Source organism: Corylus avellana, chromosome ca5 (assembly GCF_901000735.1).
Source record: "Corylus avellana chromosome ca5, CavTom2PMs-1.0".
Classification (NCBI taxonomy): domain Eukaryota; kingdom Viridiplantae; phylum Streptophyta; class Magnoliopsida; order Fagales; family Betulaceae; genus Corylus; species Corylus avellana.
The window spans coordinates 34,509,383-34,534,203 of record NC_081545.1 but is presented as its reverse complement, the minus strand read 5'-3'; the positions used below and the strand labels follow the sequence as shown (position 1 = coordinate 34,534,203).

Here is a 24,821-nt window from a genome sequence, read left to right as displayed (position 1 = left end):
TTTTATTTATTTATAAATGATAATCACCGTGGTGGGTTGACTTCCATGTTAGGAAGATAGAAGGAGATTTGATTTCATTATGAGTTTGGTTAACAGATTCAGCATTACTCTTCACCCATGTTGATGAAGAAAAGTATTTGTCCATGCCCAAAAATGGCAGAAATCACATTTGAGAAAGAGCTACTGAGCCACATGCTGCAAAATTGGTAAGAAAATATAACTTTATATTGCTTGATTCACTTGGTAAGTTCCCCCCATCATGGGGGAAAAATAAGTCATCAAACTCCTTAAAAAAAAAAAAAAAAAAAACACTTAGAAAGTCATTAACATCCTAATTAAAGGAGCCAGACTAATAAACAGCCCCTAGAAAATCATCATCAAGCCTAATTAACTTCAGAAGAAGTACTCAACTATGGATGAGTTGGAAGAATTAGGCCATGGCACTTGAATAACAACCATGAAGCCCTCGTACTCAAATGGGACAACCTTGTCATCAATCTTGCAGGCCACTGGCTTCTGTGATGCGAACACCCTCATTTCCCCAGTGCCCTTCACTCCAATCTGAACAGACTTCCCCTCCTCATCGAAGGCCAAGGACTGAATGGCGCCGCCGGTGTTGAGCATGTTCACCAGGCCGATGGGAGCAAACTGAGCAGTTGTTCCGGCCAAGACAGTCACCGGGGAAACAGTTATGAGCTCGAAATTGAATGGCTCCAGAGATATCTCCACGTTGTCGGATGGCTTGGAGAGGATTAGCTTCTTGGCCTGGTGATAATACAGGGCAAAAACTTGAACCCCATCGATGGAGATTGGATTCTTGCCACTCTTCCATTCAATGTCTCTTGGGCTTGCCTGAGACGTCACAACATGGGAACATTGGGAGGCACATTTGTTGCGCCTGCTTTCCCGACACCACCCACCTCCTTGGCAGTTGAATGCTCCAAGAACTCCAGTATACTGTTGGAAATTAAGGTAAACAAAACAATATCAGAATTGAGCTACCAACAAAGGCTCTCTAATTAAGAAATTGGGATGACCAGCAATTGGCTGCGGGGTGGAATTAACATTTATAATTTAGAGGGGCAAAATAAAAAAATTAAGTGTAAATGAAGTTTGGGAGGACAAAATTAAAAAATTTAGAAATAAAATTCTAATTTTTAAAAAAATTTAAAGGCTTTTTTTAAAAGTTTTTTTGAGAAAACATGGCCCCCTCAAAGGGGCATGTAGTTCCGCCCATAATTGCTTAAATTGCAGTTAATAGGGTTTACTCGTCCGAGCACACACTTGTCGAGACAGATAAACCCTATTGAGAGCTTCTCTCGTTAGGTGCTCAGGCAGGTTGCAATGAATCCCGATCCCTAATCGAGTGGACTATATTATTAATTATGTCGAAGGAATTAAGGCTCACCTTGTTGAGGTTCCAGATTTTGAGCATGGTGTTTCCATCGTGGAGAGGGTCCTCAAAGAGGCAGTCTCTGGTTGGAAGTGCATAGTACTGGCAGCGCAAAATGGAGCCATCAGGCAACACCAGGGTCTTGAGCAGATCAAAGTTGTGCTTACCAACAGTGTCACTTACATAAATAGGGCCACCAGAAATAGCCCGAGATGCAGCATGGAAAGCAGCACATGGGTGAGTAGACTGGAACATGTCCCAATCTGGGTGTATGAAATTGCCCATCCACAAGCTGTTGTAGGCACAGTGCACCATGTGACAACCCTGGAGCCAAAATGTGCCATTGGGATCCCCAGATGGATCGGTGCACCAGAAATCATCCCCTGTTTAATTAATTAAAGTATATATATATATAGCATTTAGATTCTGGAAATAATTAATTAAATTTTTACATCTTCTTTTCAAAATTAAAAAAAAAAGAAAAAAAAGATTTGCAAAAACATACCAACACGGCCAAGACATATGGCCTCCGTTCCAAGGAACATGAAATCGTTGCAGTGCTCCATGCTAGCGATGACACCATTGCCATTGAAGTGCTTCCTCACCGAACCAGTGAGGGCCTTGAAATATGCTTTTGCTAGCTCCACTCTCCCACCATATTTCTCGCACACCATCTCCAGCAACTATCAAATTTAAAAAATAAAATAAAATATCAATTTAACATCACTATCTTTAGGATAAGAAATTTTTTTGCAATAAAAATAACGGTAACGTGCCGACCAATTACGGTCCAAGGTTACTATGATATCTCTCTGTCTCGCCGACAAGTCAAAGGAACAGAATCCGAGGATTGTCTAGCATGTTCCCATCTTTGGGATAAGAACAAAAAAATTAGTTGGGCCCTACAATGTGACACCTAGCACTTCTTTTGGTCCAAAGTCATATTAATTAATTAAAATTCAACAAAAATAAATCAAACTTTAAAAAAAGAAAAAAAGAAAAAAAGAAAAAGAGAAGTTAGTTGGGACTTACATGGATAACGTCCACCTTGACCCCATCAATCCCAACGGCCTCCAAGTGTGAGTGAAGCCCCTCGTACATCTGATCAACGAACTCAGGTGGGACCAGCCCGACCCCATTTTCAACGATCTTATCCACCGCCAGATCTTCCATCGTCATCTTCAACCCCGGCGAGAGCTCCGGCTTCACAACCACCGATTCAGGCAAGCCGGGGACATTGGGCCTCAACCCACCCCAGTACCCGCACAGCGCGTGCCACACATACACGTAGTCCACGCTCTTGAACTCCTCCTTTAGGTCCTTGATAAAGGCACCCATGCCCTTGTTGAGGGCACTTTTGGGACTAACGTAGTCCCTAAACTTGTAGTTCTCTTGGAACTTCAAGAGCCTGCACGGCATTTGCTCGCCGGCGATGGTTTGGTTCATGCCTTCTTGGGTGATCGGGTCCGCATCGTGGCCAATTGACTGCCACCCATCGTCGAGCAAAACGAGACCCGGCGGGCATCCACCTTCGACGAGCCCTCTCACACCTTCCAACACGCCGTGAGGGTGCACCGAAAGATAGAATGCATCCCACGTGCACCAACCGAACTTGTCGACGATGCCGGGAGGGGTTTTCTCGTCCAAGAGCTTGAACGTGCCCAAGTGAACCCTGACAACCTTCATGGCCTCCTTGACCAAAATAAACGGATCTTCACCGGCGTGCACGTACATTACGCTCCGGAACGAAGCTCCGGTGACCTCCGACGACCCGCTCTCGACGCAGAGATCAACGTTGTCGTCCTGGCCTGGCTGGATCGAGGCTCGGAAAGGGCCTTCGAGAAGAGGAAGGAGGAGAACATAGGGGCGACCAGATTGTGAGTTTTCGAGAATCACCATCTGGGTCTCCTGCTCGAGATCTCGGCCGTTGGATCCAACCCAGTGGGTGGTCCACCAGACCTTGAACCTGAATATGCTCATGAACTTAATGTCTCTCAGCTTGCCGATGGGTGCCACGTGTCGGCTACTTGACTCGGCGGCGTTGAAGCCAACAAAGCATCCGACGGTGGCGGTGGACTTGTCAGCGGAGGTGTAGGGTGATTGGGTGGCTATGATGTTATCAGGGACGTCGGAGAGAATGACGTGGCCATTGGCCAAGAAATTTGAACCCTCCAACGTGATTGGAGACTTGTTATGGGCATCGACGAGAGTGTTAACGTCGGAGCCAGCTTTGCTCAAACTTGGAGCCATTGATGAAAAACTAAGAAGAGAATGGTTGAATAATAAGGAAGCAGAGAAAGATTATCAAAGGGTTTTTGTTTTTGTGGTGAAAAGTGGAGTGGCAAGTGTGGTATATATAGGAGAAAAAGGTAGAGGATTGAAAGAAATGAATGAATGAATAAATTGGTGAAGATTCTTATGTGATCTTCAAGAAAAAAGCTCTTACGTGATTCTGTGAGTTATATGAAATCTGAAATCTTTACCTTTGCGGTTTCTATGGCTCAACGAATATGGCAAGTGTCGATTTTATAGGCGGCGGAGCAAAGCCTAGACGAAGGTGACGCGAAAGTGGGTTTGAAATATTGTAGAATATAATCTAATATATTCATATTCATAATGGTTTCTCTTTAATTCTTTATTTGTTTTTTTGTTTTTATATATATGGGAAGTTATTCGGAGTTATGACTTGATCGACCACCGAAATGTATAGTTATTTCAATGTAACGCCAAGGCCATAAATCTAGGTTTGACCAATGGAGAAAAGACACGTATTCCTTGTATTCTATTACATGTGTCTTGAGTCTTGACCCTAACGGGCGACTAGTATCAGTTCCGATCTAATAATCATAACGTTTTAAAAAAGTCTCTTAAAAATGAAAAAATTAAAAATAAGTTTGCCATTTAACCCCACCAAAAGTTAGATTATTGGGAATATATGGCAGGGTCTGGCTAATCGATGCAGAAATGAGTAAATTGCACATTTATTTATTATATTAGAAATAAAGGTTTTTTAGTAGTGTTAAATATTGGAAGATTCATGTTTCTCTTATGTCTTTTGAAAATTGATATAACTCTCAAAATTATTATTGGATTTATGAATTAATCTTAAAAAATAACATTCACGTAGGATGAGAAGAACAGTACCAAGAAGAACTGTAACATTCATCTTCAATTAATTGAGTTTTAGTCTTAGTATTTTAAATTTTATTCCATTTTTTAGTCGTTAGTAAAGCAAATCATAATTAAACGACTTTTTTCGTCTTTCAAGTTATAATAATGTTCTCTCATTTATGTGCTTCCCAATATTTTCCAAAGATATAATAAAAAAATAAAGCCTTAATTTTATTCACATTATCAACCAGAATAAGCATGTGTCACGCCTTTTGATCTTGATAAGTCTTAAATTTGTACCGTTATAGTTGTGTTCAAGAATAATTGTTATGTCAATAGTTTTCGAGAAGAGTGACCTTAAAAAATACACTTTTATATTATTCAATTGACGTGGTAATGATAATTAGTCATTTGATTTTTTTTAAGTAAAGTTAATTCAATGATTGATTGATATTACCACGTCAATATGATAAGATAATAGTAAAATAAAAGTATAATTTTTAAGATTATTCTTTTCAAAATATATTTGACAAGAGTACGGGTAAAAACACAACCATCTTGATGAGATGACATGACAATGCCCATCAATCTTTAAAATCAAGTGTTTTTCTTAATTAAAAGAAAAAATTAAATACGGCCATGTTAATCCAATAAAATGAGAATATAATTTTCTAACATTTCTCATAAGATAAAGCACTGTTGCATCGTAGCTTCTAGGCATGATAAATCTTCTAGAGATCATAAGTGGTGCATGTCCACTTGATCATCAAGCAGGCATTGTACTTATCAAGAACATTACTATACATAAATATCTTTTTTTTTTTGAAAGTGGTATAAATATCCTAGCTTCTAGACCAATGAAATACTCTCATTTCAATATATTTTATTTTTATTTTTATGAATATTTATATTCTGTACCCTCCTTTTTACTTTTAATCATCATTTTTGGCGTCACCAAAGGCTCTCCCAATCAAGGAATAAAGAAATTTCTCTTTTGCTTTGGACAAAAATGAGAATATTCTGCCTTAATCTACTTATTACGTGGATGACAATCCTTCTTCGCGAGAGAGAAATGGCTGACAATTGTTTGCATCCTAAAGGGTGGACATTCAACTTGCCATTCAAGGGGCACCGCAAGTAAATACACACATCTAGAATGAGATAGTTTTTATCTAAATTGAATGGGAGAAAATTATTTTATTTTAATTTATTAAATTGATTTTTGTTTTTAAGAGTATATGCTTCTTACATGCAATTATAATATTAACTAAGTGTATAAAAAACACGTAGTCTAAAAGCATATATTAATTTAATAAATTAGATTGAATGAATTTTATCCAATAAAAAACTTTATCTCATCTAAAATCAACCAAACCGTCAAATGGCTATATATAAATGCAACTTGGCGGTTTGTTAATGGAGAAATGACTCTCACATACTCTTAAGCAGTGGTGGAGCCAGACAATTTATATTAGGAGTGCTGTTAAAATTTTTTTGAGAGTGCCGAGTGGTAACTTGCATAAATAGAAGATAAATTTTTTTTTTTTTTTTTTTGAAGTGCCGTGTGAAACTTGGGTAAGAAAAAAAATAAAAATAAAAAAAAAGCGTTGGGGGTACGTCAAGTGGCTCCGCCACTGCTCTTTTTTTTTTTTCTTTTTTTTTTTTTCTAATTGAAGAGGAAAAAGGGGGCTACAAGGGAGGATATTTCCCATTCTTGATCCTAATGGAAGAAAGAATGGAGAATCTTATGGGAATGGAAGAAAGAATGGAGAATCTTATGGGAATGCTCCGCCACTGCTCTTAAGTACACAGTTTATCACTATTAATTTTTGAATTTTTTAATAGTATATTTGAGAATATAAAAGTGGAATGTGGATAACATTTCTCTTATTAAAAAAAAGAAAAAGAAAAAGAGCAATATTCTTATTCAAAGCGTGTGGGCTTTTTGTTAAGAAAATAAAACGTGTGGGCTTTTTCATGTAGGCCTTTGAAAAGTATGGGCTCTGGTTCAACGTCAACCACTAACATTGCGCCACGTTTGTGTGCTTTTTTTTTTTTTTTGTTAACATTTTCGTGGATACTTGCTTCACAGTGCCAATTAAATTGTGCAGAGAATACATCCAATCTTCGGCGGTGGCGTGCCGACCATTGCCACGTGGACCGTTCCACCGACCCCAAAAGTCACATACTTTTCCCATTGGATAAGGTGGCACGTGGTCTCGTGCAAACAGTGAAACCTGGAGACTTGTGAGCGAAGAAATTAATGTTGGAGACCCAACGGTTATGCTGAGAATTGAAAATGTTTAGTCCAACTACCAAAACGACTCAACAACTGCATGGAAAGGTGGGTTTGCATGGTTACAACACGTGTGCTTAAATGGGCTCCTAAATTTAAAATTTTAAGCACTGATTCACATGCACGCCCGTGCAAAAATTTTAGGTAGAAATAGAATGACGCGCTTGTGGGAAAAGTGGAGAATATTATAAAAAATATGAGATTTTTTTTTTTTAAAAAAAAAAAATTTAAGAAATGTTATTATTTACACTACAATTACGCTATACTAATATGGTATAAGTTATTAATTTCTGAATTAGCCTTTGTTAGAAGAGTAGAGTAATTTTATATATCACTTTTTTATTCGCAACCGACCATTGAATTTCTTTTGAAGGTGTGTATTTTTTTTGAAGAAATTTTGATCTCATTCAATTAATCTGAAATAATACAAAAACATCTAGAGCCAAAAACTCTAAATATCAAGAGCACGATGCTCTAAAACTCCAAGAGACGGTTGCTTTAAGAGAACAATATGTTGCATAATATTAGGGATTTCTTCCATCCAGATTTTAGAAACCCCTGTAATCCCTGCTGCTCTTGCCAAGCCATGAGCTGCTTCATTAGCTTCTCTTTTTGCATGCTCCACCCTCCAGCTCCAAAATCCCGTCAGGATAACATGGATATCTTCAATAACTTGATTGAATCTACACTAAGGAGTTCTCCCGGTAATAGCTTGGACCACTATTTTTGAGTCCCCTTCCAAGATAATATTTCGAAAACCCAAATCTCTACCAAATTCCAAAGCACAATGGGCTCCCAATGCCTCCGCTACTGTAGGGTCTGGATTGCCTTCTAAATATTTTGAGGGTGTGTATTTTAAATGACTTTTTATGTCAATCGTTTAAAAAAAAAAAAACACCTAATCAAAACTGACAAAACACAAAAGCTATTTTTTAACGGGACACTTCATACCAAAAAGTTATTGCATTGATATAAATTGAAGTTTTTAAATGAGAGAATATTTTAATATATTATATTAAAATGTTCTTTGAACACTCTCCTAAACCTATATTAATTTATCTTTCCAATATAATAACTCATCTTTAGGAATTATATATCTAATGAAATCAAGATCGAATCAAATCAAGGAATGAAAGTACTTCCTTAAATTACCGTATAATCATTCTAAATCAAATCAAATTTAAATGAAGTCTTCAAGTGATATAGCGGAATACATTATTCAAAATATTTTTTTTAAAAAAAGAGAAAATAAATAAATATCATTAGAGAAATGCCATATTGCAATAAAATGATAATTTTTGGATGGCAAGAGTCTATAAGTCCCATTTGTAGTTATTATTGCCCCACCCACCGAAAAGCATGTAATTTCTTACCATTTAAAACTTTTATAAGTCAAAAATAATTTTTTATTGTAATATAGCATATCTTATATCATTAAGATTGGAGTCAGTCAAGATATTCACGGGCCACATGATCCGTATGCGCGCAGTTTCCTTTTGGGTTGGAAAATGGGGAGCACATGGCGCCCCATGCCATCTCAGCCATGTTGTGCTGGTGAGTGGAAGAAGGCAGTCGGTCATTAAGACCTAAGATTACGTGTTGGTTTCCGTGTTTCTAAAGTTTCATGGATTTTTAAAAGAAAAATGTTAAAGGCACAACACAAACCCAACTTAAAATCAACTTCTCTCCTACGTGGCATTCTTTTTTTAAAAAAATAAAAGTTGAAATTTTAAACTATTCAGATCTACTTTTCCCCTTTCAGATCCAAACATCCTCTCTCAGTCTCTCGCTCCCCCTCCCGCGCTCATCCTCTTTCTCCTCCGGCGAGTTGTTCGGCCACCGGCGAAGCTGTCCGTACGTCGCTCCTGTCTCTCTCACTCCGGCGCAGGGTTCCGTCTCTGTCTCTCTCACTCCGGCGACGTCTTCGGCCACCGAGTACTCCAAGAAGCACGTCGAGGCCCCAAAAGCAGCTGCCGCGTCCGAAGAACGCTCCACCTCCTTCGACGACGACCTCAAGGCCTGGGACGCCGAGTTCGTCAAGGTCGACCAGGCCACCCTCTTCGATCTCATCCTAGTGTGTCTTCTTCCTTATAAACTCAAATCCCCCTGTTAGATCTTTTTATTATTGATTTTTTTTCTTCTGATTAGGGTTTTGGTTTTGTTTTCTCGGCTTCAGTGTCTTTGATGTGTTTTTGTTTGGTTGGTGAGAAATATTCAGGGGGAATAGTAAATAGATTTGAGTGCTTCCGTTGTTTATTGACCAAACAACCTTTAAATATGTTATGGCGTTGAAGTGGCATGAAAAGAAGTAATTAATCAAATAAGAACAAAGAGAAAGCATGAGAAGAAGTAATCAAATAAGAACAGAGATTGCTGAAGATGTCAAATGAGACGGTTTTGTTTATGATCGAAATTTTATTTCTCTTTGATTTATTCATCATACTATTATAATATATGATGACCCAAAAAGGCATGCACATGTATGTATCGGTTGTCCAAGTTTGTTCTTTTTTAATAATTTTTTTTTTCTTTCAATTTTCTCGTTTATTTGGTCTCTAACAAAGTGAGATTTTCCCGAAAGTACTTATATTTGCAAAGACTATGTATAGAACTTGGTTTGAATTGGTGAGCGGAGAAAATGATAATGAAATATTCTAGATAATGACCTCTTCATATCTCAATCTTTTAGCATTGTTGGGTTAATATATATATATGTTAGATTGGTGGCTGAAGCAAGGCATGAAGGAATTGCAATGGCTTCATAAAAGTGTTTGAAGTGTATGGTATAAGTGTGCTTGCAAAAGTGAAGCATCCAGTATCAAGGAATTGTCTCGAAATAGTTGCTAGTGTTTAAAGTGTTTGGAATGGCTGCAATGCACTGGCAATTGGCAAGTGCTATTATTAAGTAATGGATCGGAACATGGACTTATGGGTCTTTGAAGTATTAGGGTCATCATCTAGGTGAATTTTTGGCTAAGTGAATATTGCTTGTATCAGGCTTGTTACTTTTTCCAATCTTTTATTTAAGGAATTCGTTTGGTAGCTCTATCTGTTTTCTTTTGTGAAGTATTGCTTCTGTAAGCGTAGGCTCTCATTTGTTTTTTTCTTTTTTTTCAATTTTGAATGTTCTTTCCTTCTTCTCCATAAGTGGGTGTTTATCTCATTTACTCTATTTCTATTTAGGTTGTGCCCCTCTACGCCTTACTTTCTATGTCTTAATAAGATTGAACTACTTTTCCAAATACAATCTGGTTTATGCTTATGAATCAGTTGATGACTAAATTTATCAGATTATGGGATTTCTCTCTTTGTTGAAGGTCCAGTTAGTAGCACAAGTTTTTTGGACTTGCAATTTGTAGATCATCATGGCGGTAGATTTTTTTTTTTGGGTGTTCATTGAAGGGTGTTTGTTCTTGCATTTAACATGCACTAAACTACTATTGCATTATATGAGTAACTTCAACCATATTCACACACCTTAAATTTCAATCTCACTTTGGAGTATGTCTGATTGGCAGGCTGCAAACTATCTGAACATCAAGAGCTTGTTGGATTTGACTTGCCAGACAGTGGCTGACATGATCAAGGGCAAAACTCCTGAGGAAATCCACAAGACATTCAACATTAAGAATGACTTCACACTAGAGGAAGATGAGGAGGTTCGCAGGGAGAATCAATGGGCCTTTGAGTGAAGATCCAAAATAAAGCACATCTGTTTTTTTGTGGCTTATGTTTCTCTTTTGTGCTGCCAAAAGGGGATGTTGTTTCTACCTATCTAAGACTTCTTAAGATATTAACTTACTATTCTGGCTGTTACTATTGTAGACAATGGTTGTTTTGCTCAAACCTTGGCCCCACTTCCCTCCCTCTCCATTTATTTTTCCCATGATGTTCAATGGATCTTTTTTTTTCTATGTTAATATGGTATATGCTGTTTTCATTCAGTGCTTTGTCCTTGTGATTCTTTTATCTACAATTTAGTCTTTGTTAGATTAAGGCGATTCACCATTGACTTTGCTAGAGGGGATCCAATTGAGCTTTGGTTGCAGAGGTCGTGAGACAGGGGGTTGTCTCATTATGCTATGTCCAAAGAGATTTCTTCAGTGGGTTGTTTATAATAGCTCTATCTAATGAGCCAGATGTAGAATTTTGTAGGTGCTTCATTTATATTGCTATGTATATGCTCCTTATCTCATCCTAACATTTATTTGATATTATCTTCCAATGATAATGTGCTAAAGAGAAATGATCAACCTTAACAGCATCCAAAGTGGTTAAACATCATCATAATCAAATCCGTTTTTCTGGTTTTAGCCTTCTGCAATCAATCATGCCTTGTATCTATCAATCTTCTTACCATTTGCAGTCAGTGTTTCTCTTTTCTCTTTTCTTTTTTTTTTGGTGCACACTAATTGTGGTCAGGATTATACTCCAATCTTATTTTGCTCAACAAGATACGTGCAAAAAAGACATTAATAAGCACGACAAAATTTAGATCACATCATCACATAAAACGCGAAAAAATCAATGAATGGAATTTTCATCATTGAATACAAATTAAACATCGTATGATTATATACATAAACAAGTCCGGCGGGTATGATAACAATGACTTCAATGAAAGAATTGAATTCAATGAAGAAGAAGAAATTCTCATGCTTTCTATACCAGATCTGTAGCCAAAAATTGTGTCCTTTCCTATGTAATTGCTACACTATAGAGAATTTTTCCCGGAAAATAATCAAACCTGCAGCAAATGCTCCAACATCTTAAAGAAAGAGTTGTCTAAAGGAAATTGTTTTGTTCACACTCTATTCCAACAGTGGCTCCATCATAGGTTTCGAAAAAGGGGTATGGAGTTTCATGGTGTATGTAACTACCACCCCAACTAGTGAACAAAATGGTGGTATGAGACCCAAACCAATCCTTGTAACTGAAATATAGACATGTATTGGACTGGTCAAATGAACTGCTGGAGAGGAACCTGCAGTTGAGCATATATGAAGTTAAATAGAGTTTAAATTGAGAACTATTATTGGCATTTGAGTAAGAACTCATGAATTTTACACAGAAAAAAAAAGGGAAAAAAAGTGTTAATGTTACTGATTGAGTCTGCAAATTACAAAGACAACAAATAACAGAGGAATTAATCTGGAGATTAGAAGAAACTACATGTCCGGAAAAACCAGTATCAAACTTCCAAACATTTGATCAAACTACATGGCACATATACTGGTTCTTGGTGTTTTCCACCGTTTTGGTTCCAGATTACAGAATCTTTACAGAAAACACCAAGAACTAGTACACAGGAATCAAAACAGCACTAACATTTGAAACAAAAACAACAGCCCAGCAAACATTTTACAAGCCCAACAAATAGAAGCCTTTATGCTTTCAGTGGTCAACGAAAAACAGTTTTGGGCTGACCACTATCTTATGCTGCTCCAAACACGCAAAAAAGGAAAAAAAAACAAAAAAAAAGTTTTCCAGACAATCTTTTATGCCGAAATAAATGGGGCCGTAATACTTGAATAATCATGGGTGTGCAGAATCTGCAGATACACACCCAACAAAGTACCTAGTATCATATGAGAAAATCCTTTATGTTAAAGCTGTTGCAGAGAATTAAGATTCAGATGACATACTTTGAAACGACTGAAGAACATACAAGGCAAGCCCACATGCGATTTTGTCCAAGAAGCTCAATGATCCACACACAAATGCACAGCCGCCAAGATTCTCACCAATTAGAACACTTTGCATGCTTACTCCAGTCACCTGTTATATTTGAGAAAAAGTTAAAATTTAAAAAAAAACCAAGATGAAAGTAATTACAAACGAGATCATATGCAACTAAGATGGTTTTTGTTTCTTTCCTATATATATATATTTGGGTTTTTGGTCATGCTAGGATTTGAACCGCTCTTCATGTGGTTGTTATTTACCACCTATCATTCTATCTACTGCAAATTGGAATTCAGCTCCCATACTATGCATTATAAATTACATTGACCGAAACTACAATAAAGTGTCCACACCTCTCTTCTCAATATTGCCAAAAAAAAAACATTTGCACAAAAGACCATAACCAACCTAACCGAATGTACTGCAATTGATGTAGAATACTCTTACATTGTCATCTAGTAAGTTTCTTTTCCCCTGATAAAAGAAAATATTTTTTTTATAACAAAAATTTTATTTTACTAATGTTAAATCCAGAAAGCAACAATCAACTTTGAAACAGTCCAAAAAACTGAGATATATAGAAAACCAAAGTAATAACAGAGATATTCATATTGGTACATTTTTATTCACAACATTCATAGTGTTGTTACTAAAAGAAATAATGCAATACAAGGACTTACATTTGACAAACCGCAAAGAATAATGCAAATGAGAAATCTGACCAAAAACTATCTTTCTCGGGCATGAACAAACACAGCCTCAACCAACAGAAAAAGAAGTAAAAACCTAAACCCTAAATAATATTCAAAAAACAGAAATCTAAACCCTAAATACACATAAATTTAATACACTATTCTAGCACCCACTACACATAAATCAAAAAGCCATAGATTTTGAATGTGGATGAGAGAGAGGGATTACTTACCACCGGTGGAGGAGAGAGAGAGCCTTCGGCTTCGCCGGAGTGAGAGAGAGACAGGAGCTTCGCCGGTGGCTGTAGACGACGCCGGAGTGAGAGAGACAGTGGATGGAACCTTGCGACAGACGGACAGCTTCACCGGTGCCGAAGAACTCGCCGGAGGACAGAGAGGGTGAGCGCGGGAGGGAGAGCGATGGAGTGAGAGAGGATTTCCGGTGGCCGAAAAACTCGCCGGAGGAGAGAGAGGGTGAGCACGGGAGGGAGAGCGAAGGACTGAGAGGGAATTTCCGGTGGCCGATGAACTGCCGGAGGAGAGAGGGTGAGCACGGGAGGGAGAGCGAGGGACTGAGAGAGAACTTTTAGAATTCTGAAAATTTGACTTTTACAGACCTTTGATTTGGTTTTAAAAAAATATATAATAAAAAATAAATAAATGCCATGTAGGAGAGAAGTTGGTTTTAAGTTGGGTTTATGTTGTGTCTATATCAAACCTCTTTTTAAAATCTCTCTAATAATTTATCGTTGGTTAATATTAATGGCAGATTCAAGACTGTAATTTTCAAAGAAAAGACTAGTAGGCTATAAATATGGTGAGTTGCATCTTCTTCTAGATAGAGACAAAATAGGAAACAGCTCTCGGCCCGCGACCTCCGCGGACCTCAACCGACCAATTCTAATCTTACTTGAAACCCCGTGAAGCCCCACAAGAACGTATGTGTTTGGACAATGGGCGTGCTTTCGGCTCTTTAATTCTCAACTTCTCTCTTTGTAATGACTTTCCAAATTATTTACAGGAAAAGTAAGTACACACACATATATATATATATATATATATATATATATATTGCGTCTTATTTGTAATCGCATTTCAAAATTATTAAAAATTCACGATGCATCTCCAATGACACAAAAAAAGAAAAAAAAAAGAAACTAAAACCTTATTTTTAGAAAAGGGTTGTAACTGTGGTGGTGTTTTGGTCGGCCTAAGAGTGGCCGAAAGGCCCGAAATCACTCCTAAATGGCTAGGAGTGGTTCAGCCACTATCTTCGACACTTAGCCATATTTGGGGGTGATCGAACCACCTCAATGGCCATTGAACACTCCCCCCAAAAAAAAAAAAAAAAAAAGAGAGTAGCCGAACCAACTATTTGGGGGTGATTTTGGCCACTTCCTTTTGGCTAAGGGGATGGCTCGACCAACCCCGTTATAACCCCATTTTTCTTTAGTTTTTATTTTTATTTTTAGTTTTCATGTTTTCAAATTTACAAGGATATTTTTGCCTTAATAAAATTTTTCAAGTTCATTTTTGTCTTTTTATAGGACATAGGGGTACATCGCAAATTTTTAGTAGTTTATCTAATTTGGATAGTGACATTACAAATTGAGAGGTAATTTGAGGGAATATATGTATTTTTCCCTTATTTTTATCTTAATATGCTGATATGGTAGACTTTATTTAATAGCCATTGGAATATATTTTTATTTTTATTTTTTATTTTTAATAACAATGGTTAATCTAAAGGCTACATCAGCAAAGTGAGAAAAAGAAGAAGAAAGAAATATTGGTGTAAAATATAGCATTTCTCAATTTTAAAACACAGTCGAAACCATGAACACCCAAAAAGTAAACAAATACGAAAGAGAGAAACTAAATAAATATACGCTGTTGCAGCAAAGGAATATCGAACTCTCGCACCTGGTGATTGGAATTTTAGTAATGAAAGCGTTGAGAGCTTAAGGAAGAACATGTAAAAGAGAACATAAAAGATGGATTAATTAAGTTTAATCCTAATTCTAAGCAACCGCAAGAATCAGTCATGTTTTGGTAGTAGGTAATTGCGTAACGCCCAACGCCCATCGCTGGCAGATATGACTCATCACCCCCTTTCAATTTTTTATTTTTTCTATTCAAAGCGGGAGAGGGGGATCACCCCCTTTCATTTCACTCACAGGTTAGTTGGGTTCGTGATTGATTTAGACATTTTCTTTATAACGTGCGAAGAACATTAAACACAGTAATTTATAATGGCAAGTGAGCCGTGAAATGAAATAACTCGAAAAAGACCCAATAGGTGAAGTGGATTACAATCAAATTGGGAGCCTCCTGGGTGATATAATGGAATCTACAACATAGAATTCAGGACACCAAGAACAAGTTTGAGTTGGTTCGGAAAAACCCAAAGGCAATCCCTTCGCTAGGACTCAGGCACGTGCTTAGCCTTCTCGCTGGATCGAGGAAAAACTACTTGCAACACAGAATCGGGATTAGGTAGGGCGTGTTGTGAAAGATCCGTCCTATCTGGTTGCGCTTGTTGAGAGTTTTGAACTAGAAATGAGGAGAGGAAGGATACACGCTATAGGAATCATGACATTTGGCTCAGAAAAAAAAAAAAAAAAAATTGGATGGCACGAAGGTGAAATGGAGAGGATCCATTTAATGGTGTATATGTTGTCAAGTTAGATGTAACAAAACAAAATTTTGACCATAAAAAAAATTCTCTAATAAAAATAAGTGTAGCCCACAGTGAATCCCACACAAGAATAAAAAAATAGGGGTGAAATATCATTTCCCTATTACAAAAATCCATATGGAAAGAAAATACAAGGATCTTTCCTTTTCATTTTATCTATTTTCCTAAAACGATACTATACACACCATAGTGGTTTTGGTTTAATTTCCTTATCTTTTTATTTTCATTTGCCTCTATCAATTTTGTTTATAAGTAATCAACAATATCATTTACCTCTATAATTTAGAGCTCTCTCCTTTATTTTTAGATGCAGATTACATGATTCTTTTCATATGGGTTAGGACTAGTAATTTTTAGCTACATTAAACTTACAACAGGTATCTACTTCACCATGGATATGACTTCCTTGTTGCTTCATTGAATGGTCCCAGCAGAGACTGTTCCACAGAAAACGTCAAACACAACTAATTAAATATAGATGAGTACTTCTTCTGCCTCTTTGCAAGAAAAAGAATGCAAGTTATTCCAATCAAGGCAACTGAATATGCTTTGTATATCCCAACAATTCGCCTCAATTAGTGCACCCGAAGATATGAAACCTACCGTATTAAGAAGCCGGAAAGCAGCTGGCCGAGTGAATTTTCTTGCAAAAAGGAAGCACTGGGATGGTTTCCCCTTGCTAGTGCACCATTCTCTTCGGTATTCAGTCTCGTAATAGATATTATCTATGTCCTGCAAAAGTCATCAAATTTGTTATTATGCTTCCTTTCCCTCATTTCATTAAAAGAGATAATTTTACATGCTATTTTCAACTACATGATAATTTGTGTTTCTCATTTGTTCTAATACAATCTCTCAAGCTAATAATGCATTTGAATCATACCGGGAATACATATTTAATTTCGTCTTTTGACTCTTATCCCTTTAAGTGAGAGTGCCACAGAGGGGGAATATATGATATTTACTGTGATCTACTGTCCAATGTGTAAACTTAATTATCCATGGATGACAACAGTAAAAAGGCTAGGCTTATCCAAGGAAAAGTAGATTGTTGCTATCAGTGGAAGACAGGATGAAGTATGCTTAATTATGAATGTACAGTTGGCAGTTGGCGCACCATCTTCACAAAGTTCAAAGTATATGCACGTGATGACCTACATAAGAAACCTATTTGCATTCTATGATATGAAAATGTGTAAACTATTTGATCTCCATGTGCAGCATCCAAAGATAATTGAATTAATTTTCCTCAATTTAGGAGACCATGGTGTTCTCAATCGACTAAGTATAATCTTGTGCCACAAAACCCTCAGTAGTGTAAGGCTTCTTGGTGATTGAGATTGCCTTCCAGATATTTTTATCTAATTCATAACACAGCCTCGAGACAGATACAAGGAACGAGATCTACAAGTATATAACATTGCTCAAAGAATCGCTTGCAAAGACAGAGAAGTAATACCTTTATAGATTGGATAAGCATGGGAGTAGCATCTGAAAACTTGTAAGTCACAGGATGCCATCCACGTCGTTCATGGTCGACGGAGGATGAGAGATCCCATGAGCTATGTGTCAGTGATCTTCGTGTAATTTCTCTTTCAAGGCCTTCTTGCTGAAATTTGAAAGATCTTTTGTCTTAGAAAGTAGATTGTAACACTAACACTCAAAGTAGATAATTTCTCTTTCAAGGCCTTCTTTTGAATAAAATAAATACATAAATAAATAAGTCTTTAGAGGTGTTATCTTGTTCAAAAACGATTTTTTTTTTTTTTTTAATTTATTTATATTATAAGATTTTATAATCTGAAAGTGTTTCAGTCCTCTTAAATAAATGGGTACAATGTCAATCGAGATAGATTAGGTTCGAAATTTATCCTACAGCCAGTAGTGTCTGAACATAATGTTCATCTGGTATACAATTATGCTCCTTGGATCCGTCAGCAGGCTGCACACGAAAAAAAATATTAAAATAAAATAAATAAACTTCATTCATTGCAAACACTTTACAGAAACTCTCTTACTAATTAAATTAGTATTTGACCTCAATATCAGATTTTCAAAATAAACTAGAGTACAGCATGCAGGCAAATATATTTCATATGTCGTGTCAGAAAGCTGATAAAGGCCATTATACAGTATTGGGGAAGGCTGATATAATCATTATATGGTGTTTCAAAAAATAACTAGATGTTCCCCGTCATCCAAAAAAAAAAAAAAACTAGATAAATAATAGCACTTACAAGGGGATGATCCCGCCAAAACTCAGGTAGTGACTTTCTCTGCATTATTAAGAAATATGGAACATGTAAAATTACATTTCGTCAACAAACAAGGAAACTTAAAAATTTAGAACTTCATAATGTTGTGAAAAAGTGTTCCACAGTTATGTCTTAAATAGTAAACGCTAAAATGAGTACAGTAAAAAAAACAGTGCCTTAAATGGCATGGTTTTAATTTATGCGGGCCCATTAAAGTTAATATTCAAGTTTCCAAACATCCACACAAGTCAATTTAACATAACTTCATTTTCAAAAAGGAACATAAGTACATTATGCCAATTTTTCAAATGATAAAAAGTCACCATACTTCAGCAATACTTATAGTACAGTAACCTTTTTTTTTTAAAAAAAAGAGAGAGCCTTAAACATCATGGTTTTGTTTTTTGCAAGCCCAAGATTACAATTAATATTCAACTTTCCAAACATCCACACAAGAGAATTTAACATAACTTCATTTTCAAAAAGGAACAAAAGTACGTAACGCCAATTTTTCAAATGATAAAAAGTCACCATCCTTTGTGAATATATAGTGTAACAATATATGGATAATGTAATGAAGGAAGCTTAAGAATCTATTTATTCAGATCACAGTAAAGGCTGTGCTCTTCTCTCATATCTAGTCACAAATCATAATTAGAAGATAACTTGCCTTGCAATGCTGTTGAAACATAGGAAAGACAGTATTGTCTTCCACAACAACTTCTGCATGCTTTCTGGTCAGAACAACCCACTGCAAGAAGACAAAGCAAAGAGAGGAGTCAGACAAGGAACAGATTGTCTACTTGAAAATTTCAAGCATTATTTTTTGTTCCGATTCTAGATTTTCATTGAGCTTCAGGAAGCAATAAATCCAATAAATTGAAATCTTACTTGAGATCCTTTCCTCCAGTTATGAACTGGAATAACAGAAGCCATTTTCGGATTGTAGCGACCCTCTTTTGTATCAGCAAAGCTGTTTCCAGCATTTAATTGTCAAAAATTATTAGTCAGAGTGACCAATGTAAAATGTGCAAAGATTTGAGAATGCACTAAGCATATTTTTATAGAAGCATTGGAAACTGACTCCTATAGGCTATAACCAAGCCCAAAATAATGAAGGAGATGGAATGGATTCCTCTACTCAAGAAATGCATACATACATTATTTGTGTGAGTAGAGAGAGATGGAGATGCATACATTTGTTTAAGGACTGGACCACTCACCTGTCTACAAAACTATGTGACGTGGACATGATATAGTCATACGTGTAGCTGAAGTTGTATAGAGGAATGCAGCTGAGACAAGATCAAGTAACTGAAATGTTGTTAGATAACAAAATAACACAAAAATAACCAGCTATTACTGTAAATAACTATCAAAAAGACTTCGGTGCATTTACTGACCATCTCTTAACAAATTAAATATGCAAACATAATGAAAAATCTTAATAATAACTGTCAAATACTTGCAACTACAAGACAACCATATGCCACAGCATATACAAAAGCAGCCAGTATTGAGATCAATCGTCACCTGTCTGAAAGAAACACAAAGCGCTCATTAAAAGGATCCTCAAGTGCATGCTTAAGCAATATCCGCTCTGCCTCAATCATGCTGGCTCCACCCCAATCTACCTGGTATATAACAACATGAGCTGAACAGTATCGTGCCAATAAAAATAGCAGAGTGAAAACTTATATTTGATCACAACGTTTCCATTATGAACAAGTTAAGATGACGCATAAAGTACATTAGATAAATTCACACATCTAAGCTCACTTAAGCAACATTACTTTTGGGACTTTTTAGGTTTTAGAAGAATTAAATCATCATGTTGATAAGCTATGCAACAGAATTATTTCAAAATATATTTATGTTGTGTTTCAACACCTAATCTCAAAACCTGCTTGATTTGTTGTTTGAGTAGTTAAGGATTCAAATCCATGTTTTGAAATGCTTAGACATTGCCTCCACAGTAAAGTGAGGTGCAAGACTCTATTACACACGTGCACATGCATGTACACACACAAACAAGTGCATTTAATATACGGAGATCCCTAGGGTACATTGTAGCTACAATCTCCAATACATGATGAATATGTACACAAGAGCACATGCACGCTTACACTTACAGTCACAATGGGGAAAAAACAACCAAAAAAAAAAAGACACACTCATACATGCAGTTGGGGCAAAAAGAAAAGAAGGAAGGTGTTGGCTTTCATATCAGTAATGAAGAACATAGTTGAGTCCATCATGAAATTCTTCAGGAAAACATTATGGAAATTGCTTCAATCTCTTATAGCAACCTTTTGTCTCCCTAAAAGACTATCTTCTGAATGGCTGTTACTTAATAAAGAACAGCAGGAACACATGTTATGCAAGTAACTGGATTGTGGTATCTATCTATATAAGTTCCATGGGAGAAATGAGAACCTGTATGCTATCATTAACTTGACGATTGAAAAAATAGACTGATCTTGTTGTTGCCTTGTTGAGCAGAAACCTTGGTCTAGAGTGAACAAAAATGGAAAATTTATTCTCCCCTCCCTGCGAAACAAGATAATTACTTCTTCAATACACATGCAAAACTGTATATAGCTCATAGTTACACGTAAGAGCTTCTATATAATTATACAATCAAACAAAAAAAAGCTTCTATATTATTAGCAAAGACTATCGACACTATCATATCTAGAGCTCACGATATTACCAATAAACACCCAAACCCATTCTCAATGAGCATACAACCTATTTAAAGGTGATCGTGGGCAATTTCACTCCCAAATTTTACGGAATCAGTTATACTCATTACACGGCAAATTATAAAATTACACAATAAAATAATTAATTACTATTATTGTTATAGATACTTTGCCTAATTATCTAATTGTTCTCTCTCTCTCTCTCTCTCTCTCTAATCAGATGTTAGACACACACAGTGCTACATTTCCAAAGAACAAAGCAATCGTAATATACAAAGCAATATGGAAATTGTGTTAATCGAAAAGGTACAGCCAGTAATAATTGCGGAAAGAAAAACACAAATGTTTCACATTGATGAAAGAAAGCGTGCCTGAAAGAATGCGTCCCAAACTATGTCCAGAGGAAGCCGATTCCGCGCGATGAACAAGAACGCAATCTTCGGCCTCTGCACCATCGTCATGATCCGACTGTACTGGCTCTGCATCATTAATACGGTAGTCCCGAAACAAAACCCTAGCAATACCAGCGCGAAAAGCTTCCTCCTCCATTTATAACACCAAGGTCTCTGCTGCGAAACTTTTCGCTTCATTTAGCTCCGGCTTTCGCTCAATCCTCCTCAATCATCGTTTTCCAGTTCAGGATCCATCTTTGGCGAGAATTGCGAAATTCGGAAGTTAAATTCAAGGTGTGGGAATTCGGATTCCGTGGACTGGAAACGATGAAGAGTCTCTCAGTGGAGCGAGAAGGTTGTGAAGTGAAATGGTGTGGGTTTTCGATTTTTGCGAAAAGGTGTTCGAGAATCTCGTGGAAGTTTGGTTCCGGAGAGAATGTGAGAAAGATGAATGAGACTTGAGAGAAGACTTGAGAGTGAGTGAGTCTTACTGAGTTGGCTTCGCTTCGCAATCGAGATTCCTTTCCTTTCTTTTTCTTTTCTTTTTTTATCAGTTTGGTGTCGTAAAGTAGCCAGTTTTTTTGGTTGGTTGCGTGAGAGGTGGGAGATCAAATTCTTCTTCAGATTATGTGGTGATGATTTATCATATAAAATGTTGACAAGAGTTTTTAAAGGAAGCTTTGATGATTTAACCTGAAAATACAAAATTATGACTTTAAAAATCTAATAATATTATCTTAATTACTCATTTTTATAATTATTATTTGATTTGTGGTCAAGCGTGTTTTGGTTTGGCGGTTTCAAAATAAAAAGTTTCCAAAAAAAAATGTATTTTTTTTTGTCAACATACTCTTCTAAAATTGTGTTGTTTTAAAACATCAATCTTTATGGATCCTTCTAACAGTGGAGCTTTTGTCGTGTTTGGGCCATAGAGGCCCTAAGGTAAACAGGCATTATAGGCCCAACAGGGTCTTAGCACACCAGTAATCCCCAATTTCTTAAGCCGACTTAACTATGAAGTCGGTCTTTGAGAATTCTAACTAGTGGGCGATTTCTCAACCCGTAATAAGCCTTAAGGCTTAGTAGAGGCTAGTTTCACCACAAATAATGTTGATTAGAGTAATAATTTTCTTTTAATATTCTTGTGTTTTTCTAATATAAAATGCTATAATATCAATTTCCTCTATATTGTTTTTTCCTCTCCCTCTTGTTTATGGGTAATGAGGCAAAATAGTGGTGGTAGCGTGTATCATATTTGTGAAGGAAAGGAATCAATGGCAATTATGCTTATCTTTATTGGCATGGTAAGAGACAATGAGAGAAACAGAAGAACCACCAATCGAAGTTGTTAGGCTTCAATAATGATTACCCCTTGAGGCTTTGTATTTGAAGCAATGCCATATATTAAAACATGTGTGGTGTTTTAAAATGCAAGCAATTCACCTACTAATATAATTAGTTGACTAAGGAAGTTGAAATGTGTTATCAAATGGATCTCATTATTGGAATATAATAGATTTTTTTATTTTATTTTAATTTTTAATTGAGTTGAAAGAAATTCATTCAACACATTTATTTTTAATAGGATTAATGTAGATAAAATAATTAATTCCTTTTCAAACCACATTCTAACCATTTTCATAGTAAATGGATAAATTCACCATTAAATTTGTGTAGAGTGCACATGAGTCCACAAATTTAATGGTTGATCTATTCAATTTGTAAAAAAAAAAAAAAAAAAAAAAAGAGGTTGAAAAATGGTTGTGTAATATTTCTCTTAAAGATGATTTTTATCATTTTTCTTTAAAGACGAAAATGTGTAACATGCCTCTTAACTAAATTTCCAAAAATAATATATATACAATTTTTTTTTTTTTTTTAACAAAAAACACTAGCCGCCACTTACCCAATGTTCTACAAAAAATCCCATGTAACGTATTCAATTAGAAGAAGAAAAAAAAAAAGTGGTAAAAACAATTCAAAATTTCGAAACTTGTTAAAATACAATTATATATATAAATGTTGTATGAGATTTTCTTTGAATTAAAAGCTTATTTGGTAAGTAAGTAGTAAATTGGAGACATTTTCATGCAATCACACATTTAAGAACTTAAATGATTCATGTCAAAAATCAAAATGTTCAACTCCTCTCCATTTCACACAACAACATCAACGGATATAGGATGATAAGAATATATATATATATATATATATCAATCCTCGGATTTACCACCTAATAACTCAGTATAAATGAAAACATGCACACATCAATAAAAACCCAAGATTCTAGAAACAACCAAATTAACCACACGCCACTTTTTGGTGTTTTTCACAGAATTAAATTTATTTCATTAATTCAAATTCATGCATTTACTCGTGAAATTAAAAAAGAATCAAGAGAGACAGAAAACCCTAGCCCATTTGTAGCCAGCCGCCCCCCTCTCTCTTGTCCCTTCATCTTCTTTCAACTCTCATATTTTCTTACATTCTCTCCAAAAAAAAAAAAAAAAAAAAAAAAAAAACACTCAAGAACCATATTCGGCCCCAAAGATCTAAATATTGAAGTTTTCTCATCCCTAAATCCACTCGATCGATCACACGTAAGTATTTAATTTTGATTTTGTTCTCTTTGAATCTTTTGTGCAAACATATTCTCGAAATTGTGTAGTCACGTGTACAATGTAAAATATGTCATTTGTGCTTCTTTTTTTTTTTTTTTTATGTGCTGATTATTTTTATTTTTTATATATGCTAGCTGATGTGTATATATATATTTTACTTTTCATTTTTATTTAGTTTTCTTGTTCTGATTGATACGTTTCCTTCATATATATAGAGCGGTGAAGATGATGAATATGGTATTATCGTATCAATGTTGTTTGGCGCCCATGTTCATGAGGGGTTCACTCTGTCATGTTGCTACACTTGGGTCTTGTACCAAAAAGACTAACCTATGCTTTTCTACTCCATTGCTTCTTGGGAGAAAGATGCCTTCTATTAATAGATCATCATCATCATTATTGGCATCGCCTTCAGAAGTTGTACATATTTTTGAGTCACATCCATTGATGATGATAGAACCGGCCGATGAGAAAGACAAAGATGGAAGGAGTTTGTGCCGTTTCTATGATTACGTAAATGAAAAGGTTGTAAATACCAATACTAAGATCCCTGAAGAGGTTGATCAAGCAATATGTGTTGGGTCATCTCATGGTTGGTTGGCTTATATCTCCCGTCTCGATTGCTCCGTTTTTCTTTGGAGTCCCTTCACAACTTCTCCACTCATCTCGCTTCCTCCCATTCATACACTACCTCGTGAAGAGTTGGATGAAGAGAAAGCGTATGAATGTGATGATGATTTTGGGTTCAAAGTAGAATGTGAATATCTTGGTCAAAGCCGAAAATATGCAAAACGTTTGAGGCATATTATTCGCAAGATTATTTTTTCATCTATTCCAACAAGTGATGATTGCATCGTAGTGGCTCTGTCTAATCTCAGTACTTGTGGCAATATTGTTTTTTGTAAACCTGGAGACAAGTCATGGACCTTTATAGACCTTCCTTTTAAGAAATATTTCCACATTGCAGATATCA

The 24,821-nt window shown here is 36.0% G+C and overlaps 3 protein-coding genes and 1 long non-coding RNA gene across 4 annotated transcripts; 1 reads left to right on the top strand and 3 right to left on the bottom strand.

Moving 5' to 3' along the window:
- Positions 1-209: 209 nt before the first annotated feature.
- Positions 210-3,942, bottom strand: LOC132183045 (probable galactinol--sucrose galactosyltransferase 5). Its single transcript, XM_059596441.1, has 4 exons — positions 2,426-3,942; positions 1,899-2,076; positions 1,409-1,776; positions 210-957 (listed from the first exon to the last, which is right to left on the bottom strand). The coding sequence occupies exons 1-4, from the start codon at positions 3,641-3,643 to the stop codon at positions 394-396; spliced, it is 2,328 nt and encodes a 775-aa protein (XP_059452424.1). The 5' UTR covers positions 3,644-3,942; the 3' UTR covers positions 210-393.
- Positions 3,943-8,308: 4,366 nt separating this feature from the next.
- Positions 8,309-10,720, top strand: LOC132182226 (SKP1-like protein 1A). The gene is made up of 3 exons (XM_059595416.1): positions 8,309-8,354; positions 8,543-8,874; positions 10,319-10,720. The coding sequence occupies exons 1-3, from the start codon at positions 8,309-8,311 to the stop codon at positions 10,490-10,492; spliced, it is 552 nt and encodes a 183-aa protein (XP_059451399.1). The 3' UTR covers positions 10,493-10,720.
- Positions 10,721-11,276: 556 nt separating this feature from the next.
- Positions 11,277-13,778, bottom strand: LOC132182655 (uncharacterized). Its single transcript, XR_009440319.1, has 3 exons — positions 13,411-13,778; positions 12,446-12,578; positions 11,277-11,784 (listed from the first exon to the last, which is right to left on the bottom strand). It is a non-coding gene; the product is annotated as an uncharacterized LOC132182655 (long non-coding RNA).
- A 2,113-nt stretch (positions 13,779-15,891) lies between these two features.
- Positions 15,892-21,801, bottom strand: LOC132181170 (glycosyltransferase BC10-like). The gene is made up of 11 exons (XM_059594260.1): positions 21,207-21,801; positions 20,567-20,680; positions 19,664-19,764; positions 19,354-19,425; positions 19,022-19,103; positions 18,801-18,881; positions 18,113-18,151; positions 17,752-17,817; positions 17,335-17,484; positions 16,479-16,607; positions 15,892-16,312 (listed from the first exon to the last, which is right to left on the bottom strand). The coding sequence occupies exons 1-11, from the start codon at positions 21,423-21,425 to the stop codon at positions 16,262-16,264; spliced, it is 1,104 nt and encodes a 367-aa protein (XP_059450243.1). The 5' UTR covers positions 21,426-21,801; the 3' UTR covers positions 15,892-16,261.
- Between the last annotated feature and the right edge of the window lie 3,020 nt (positions 21,802-24,821).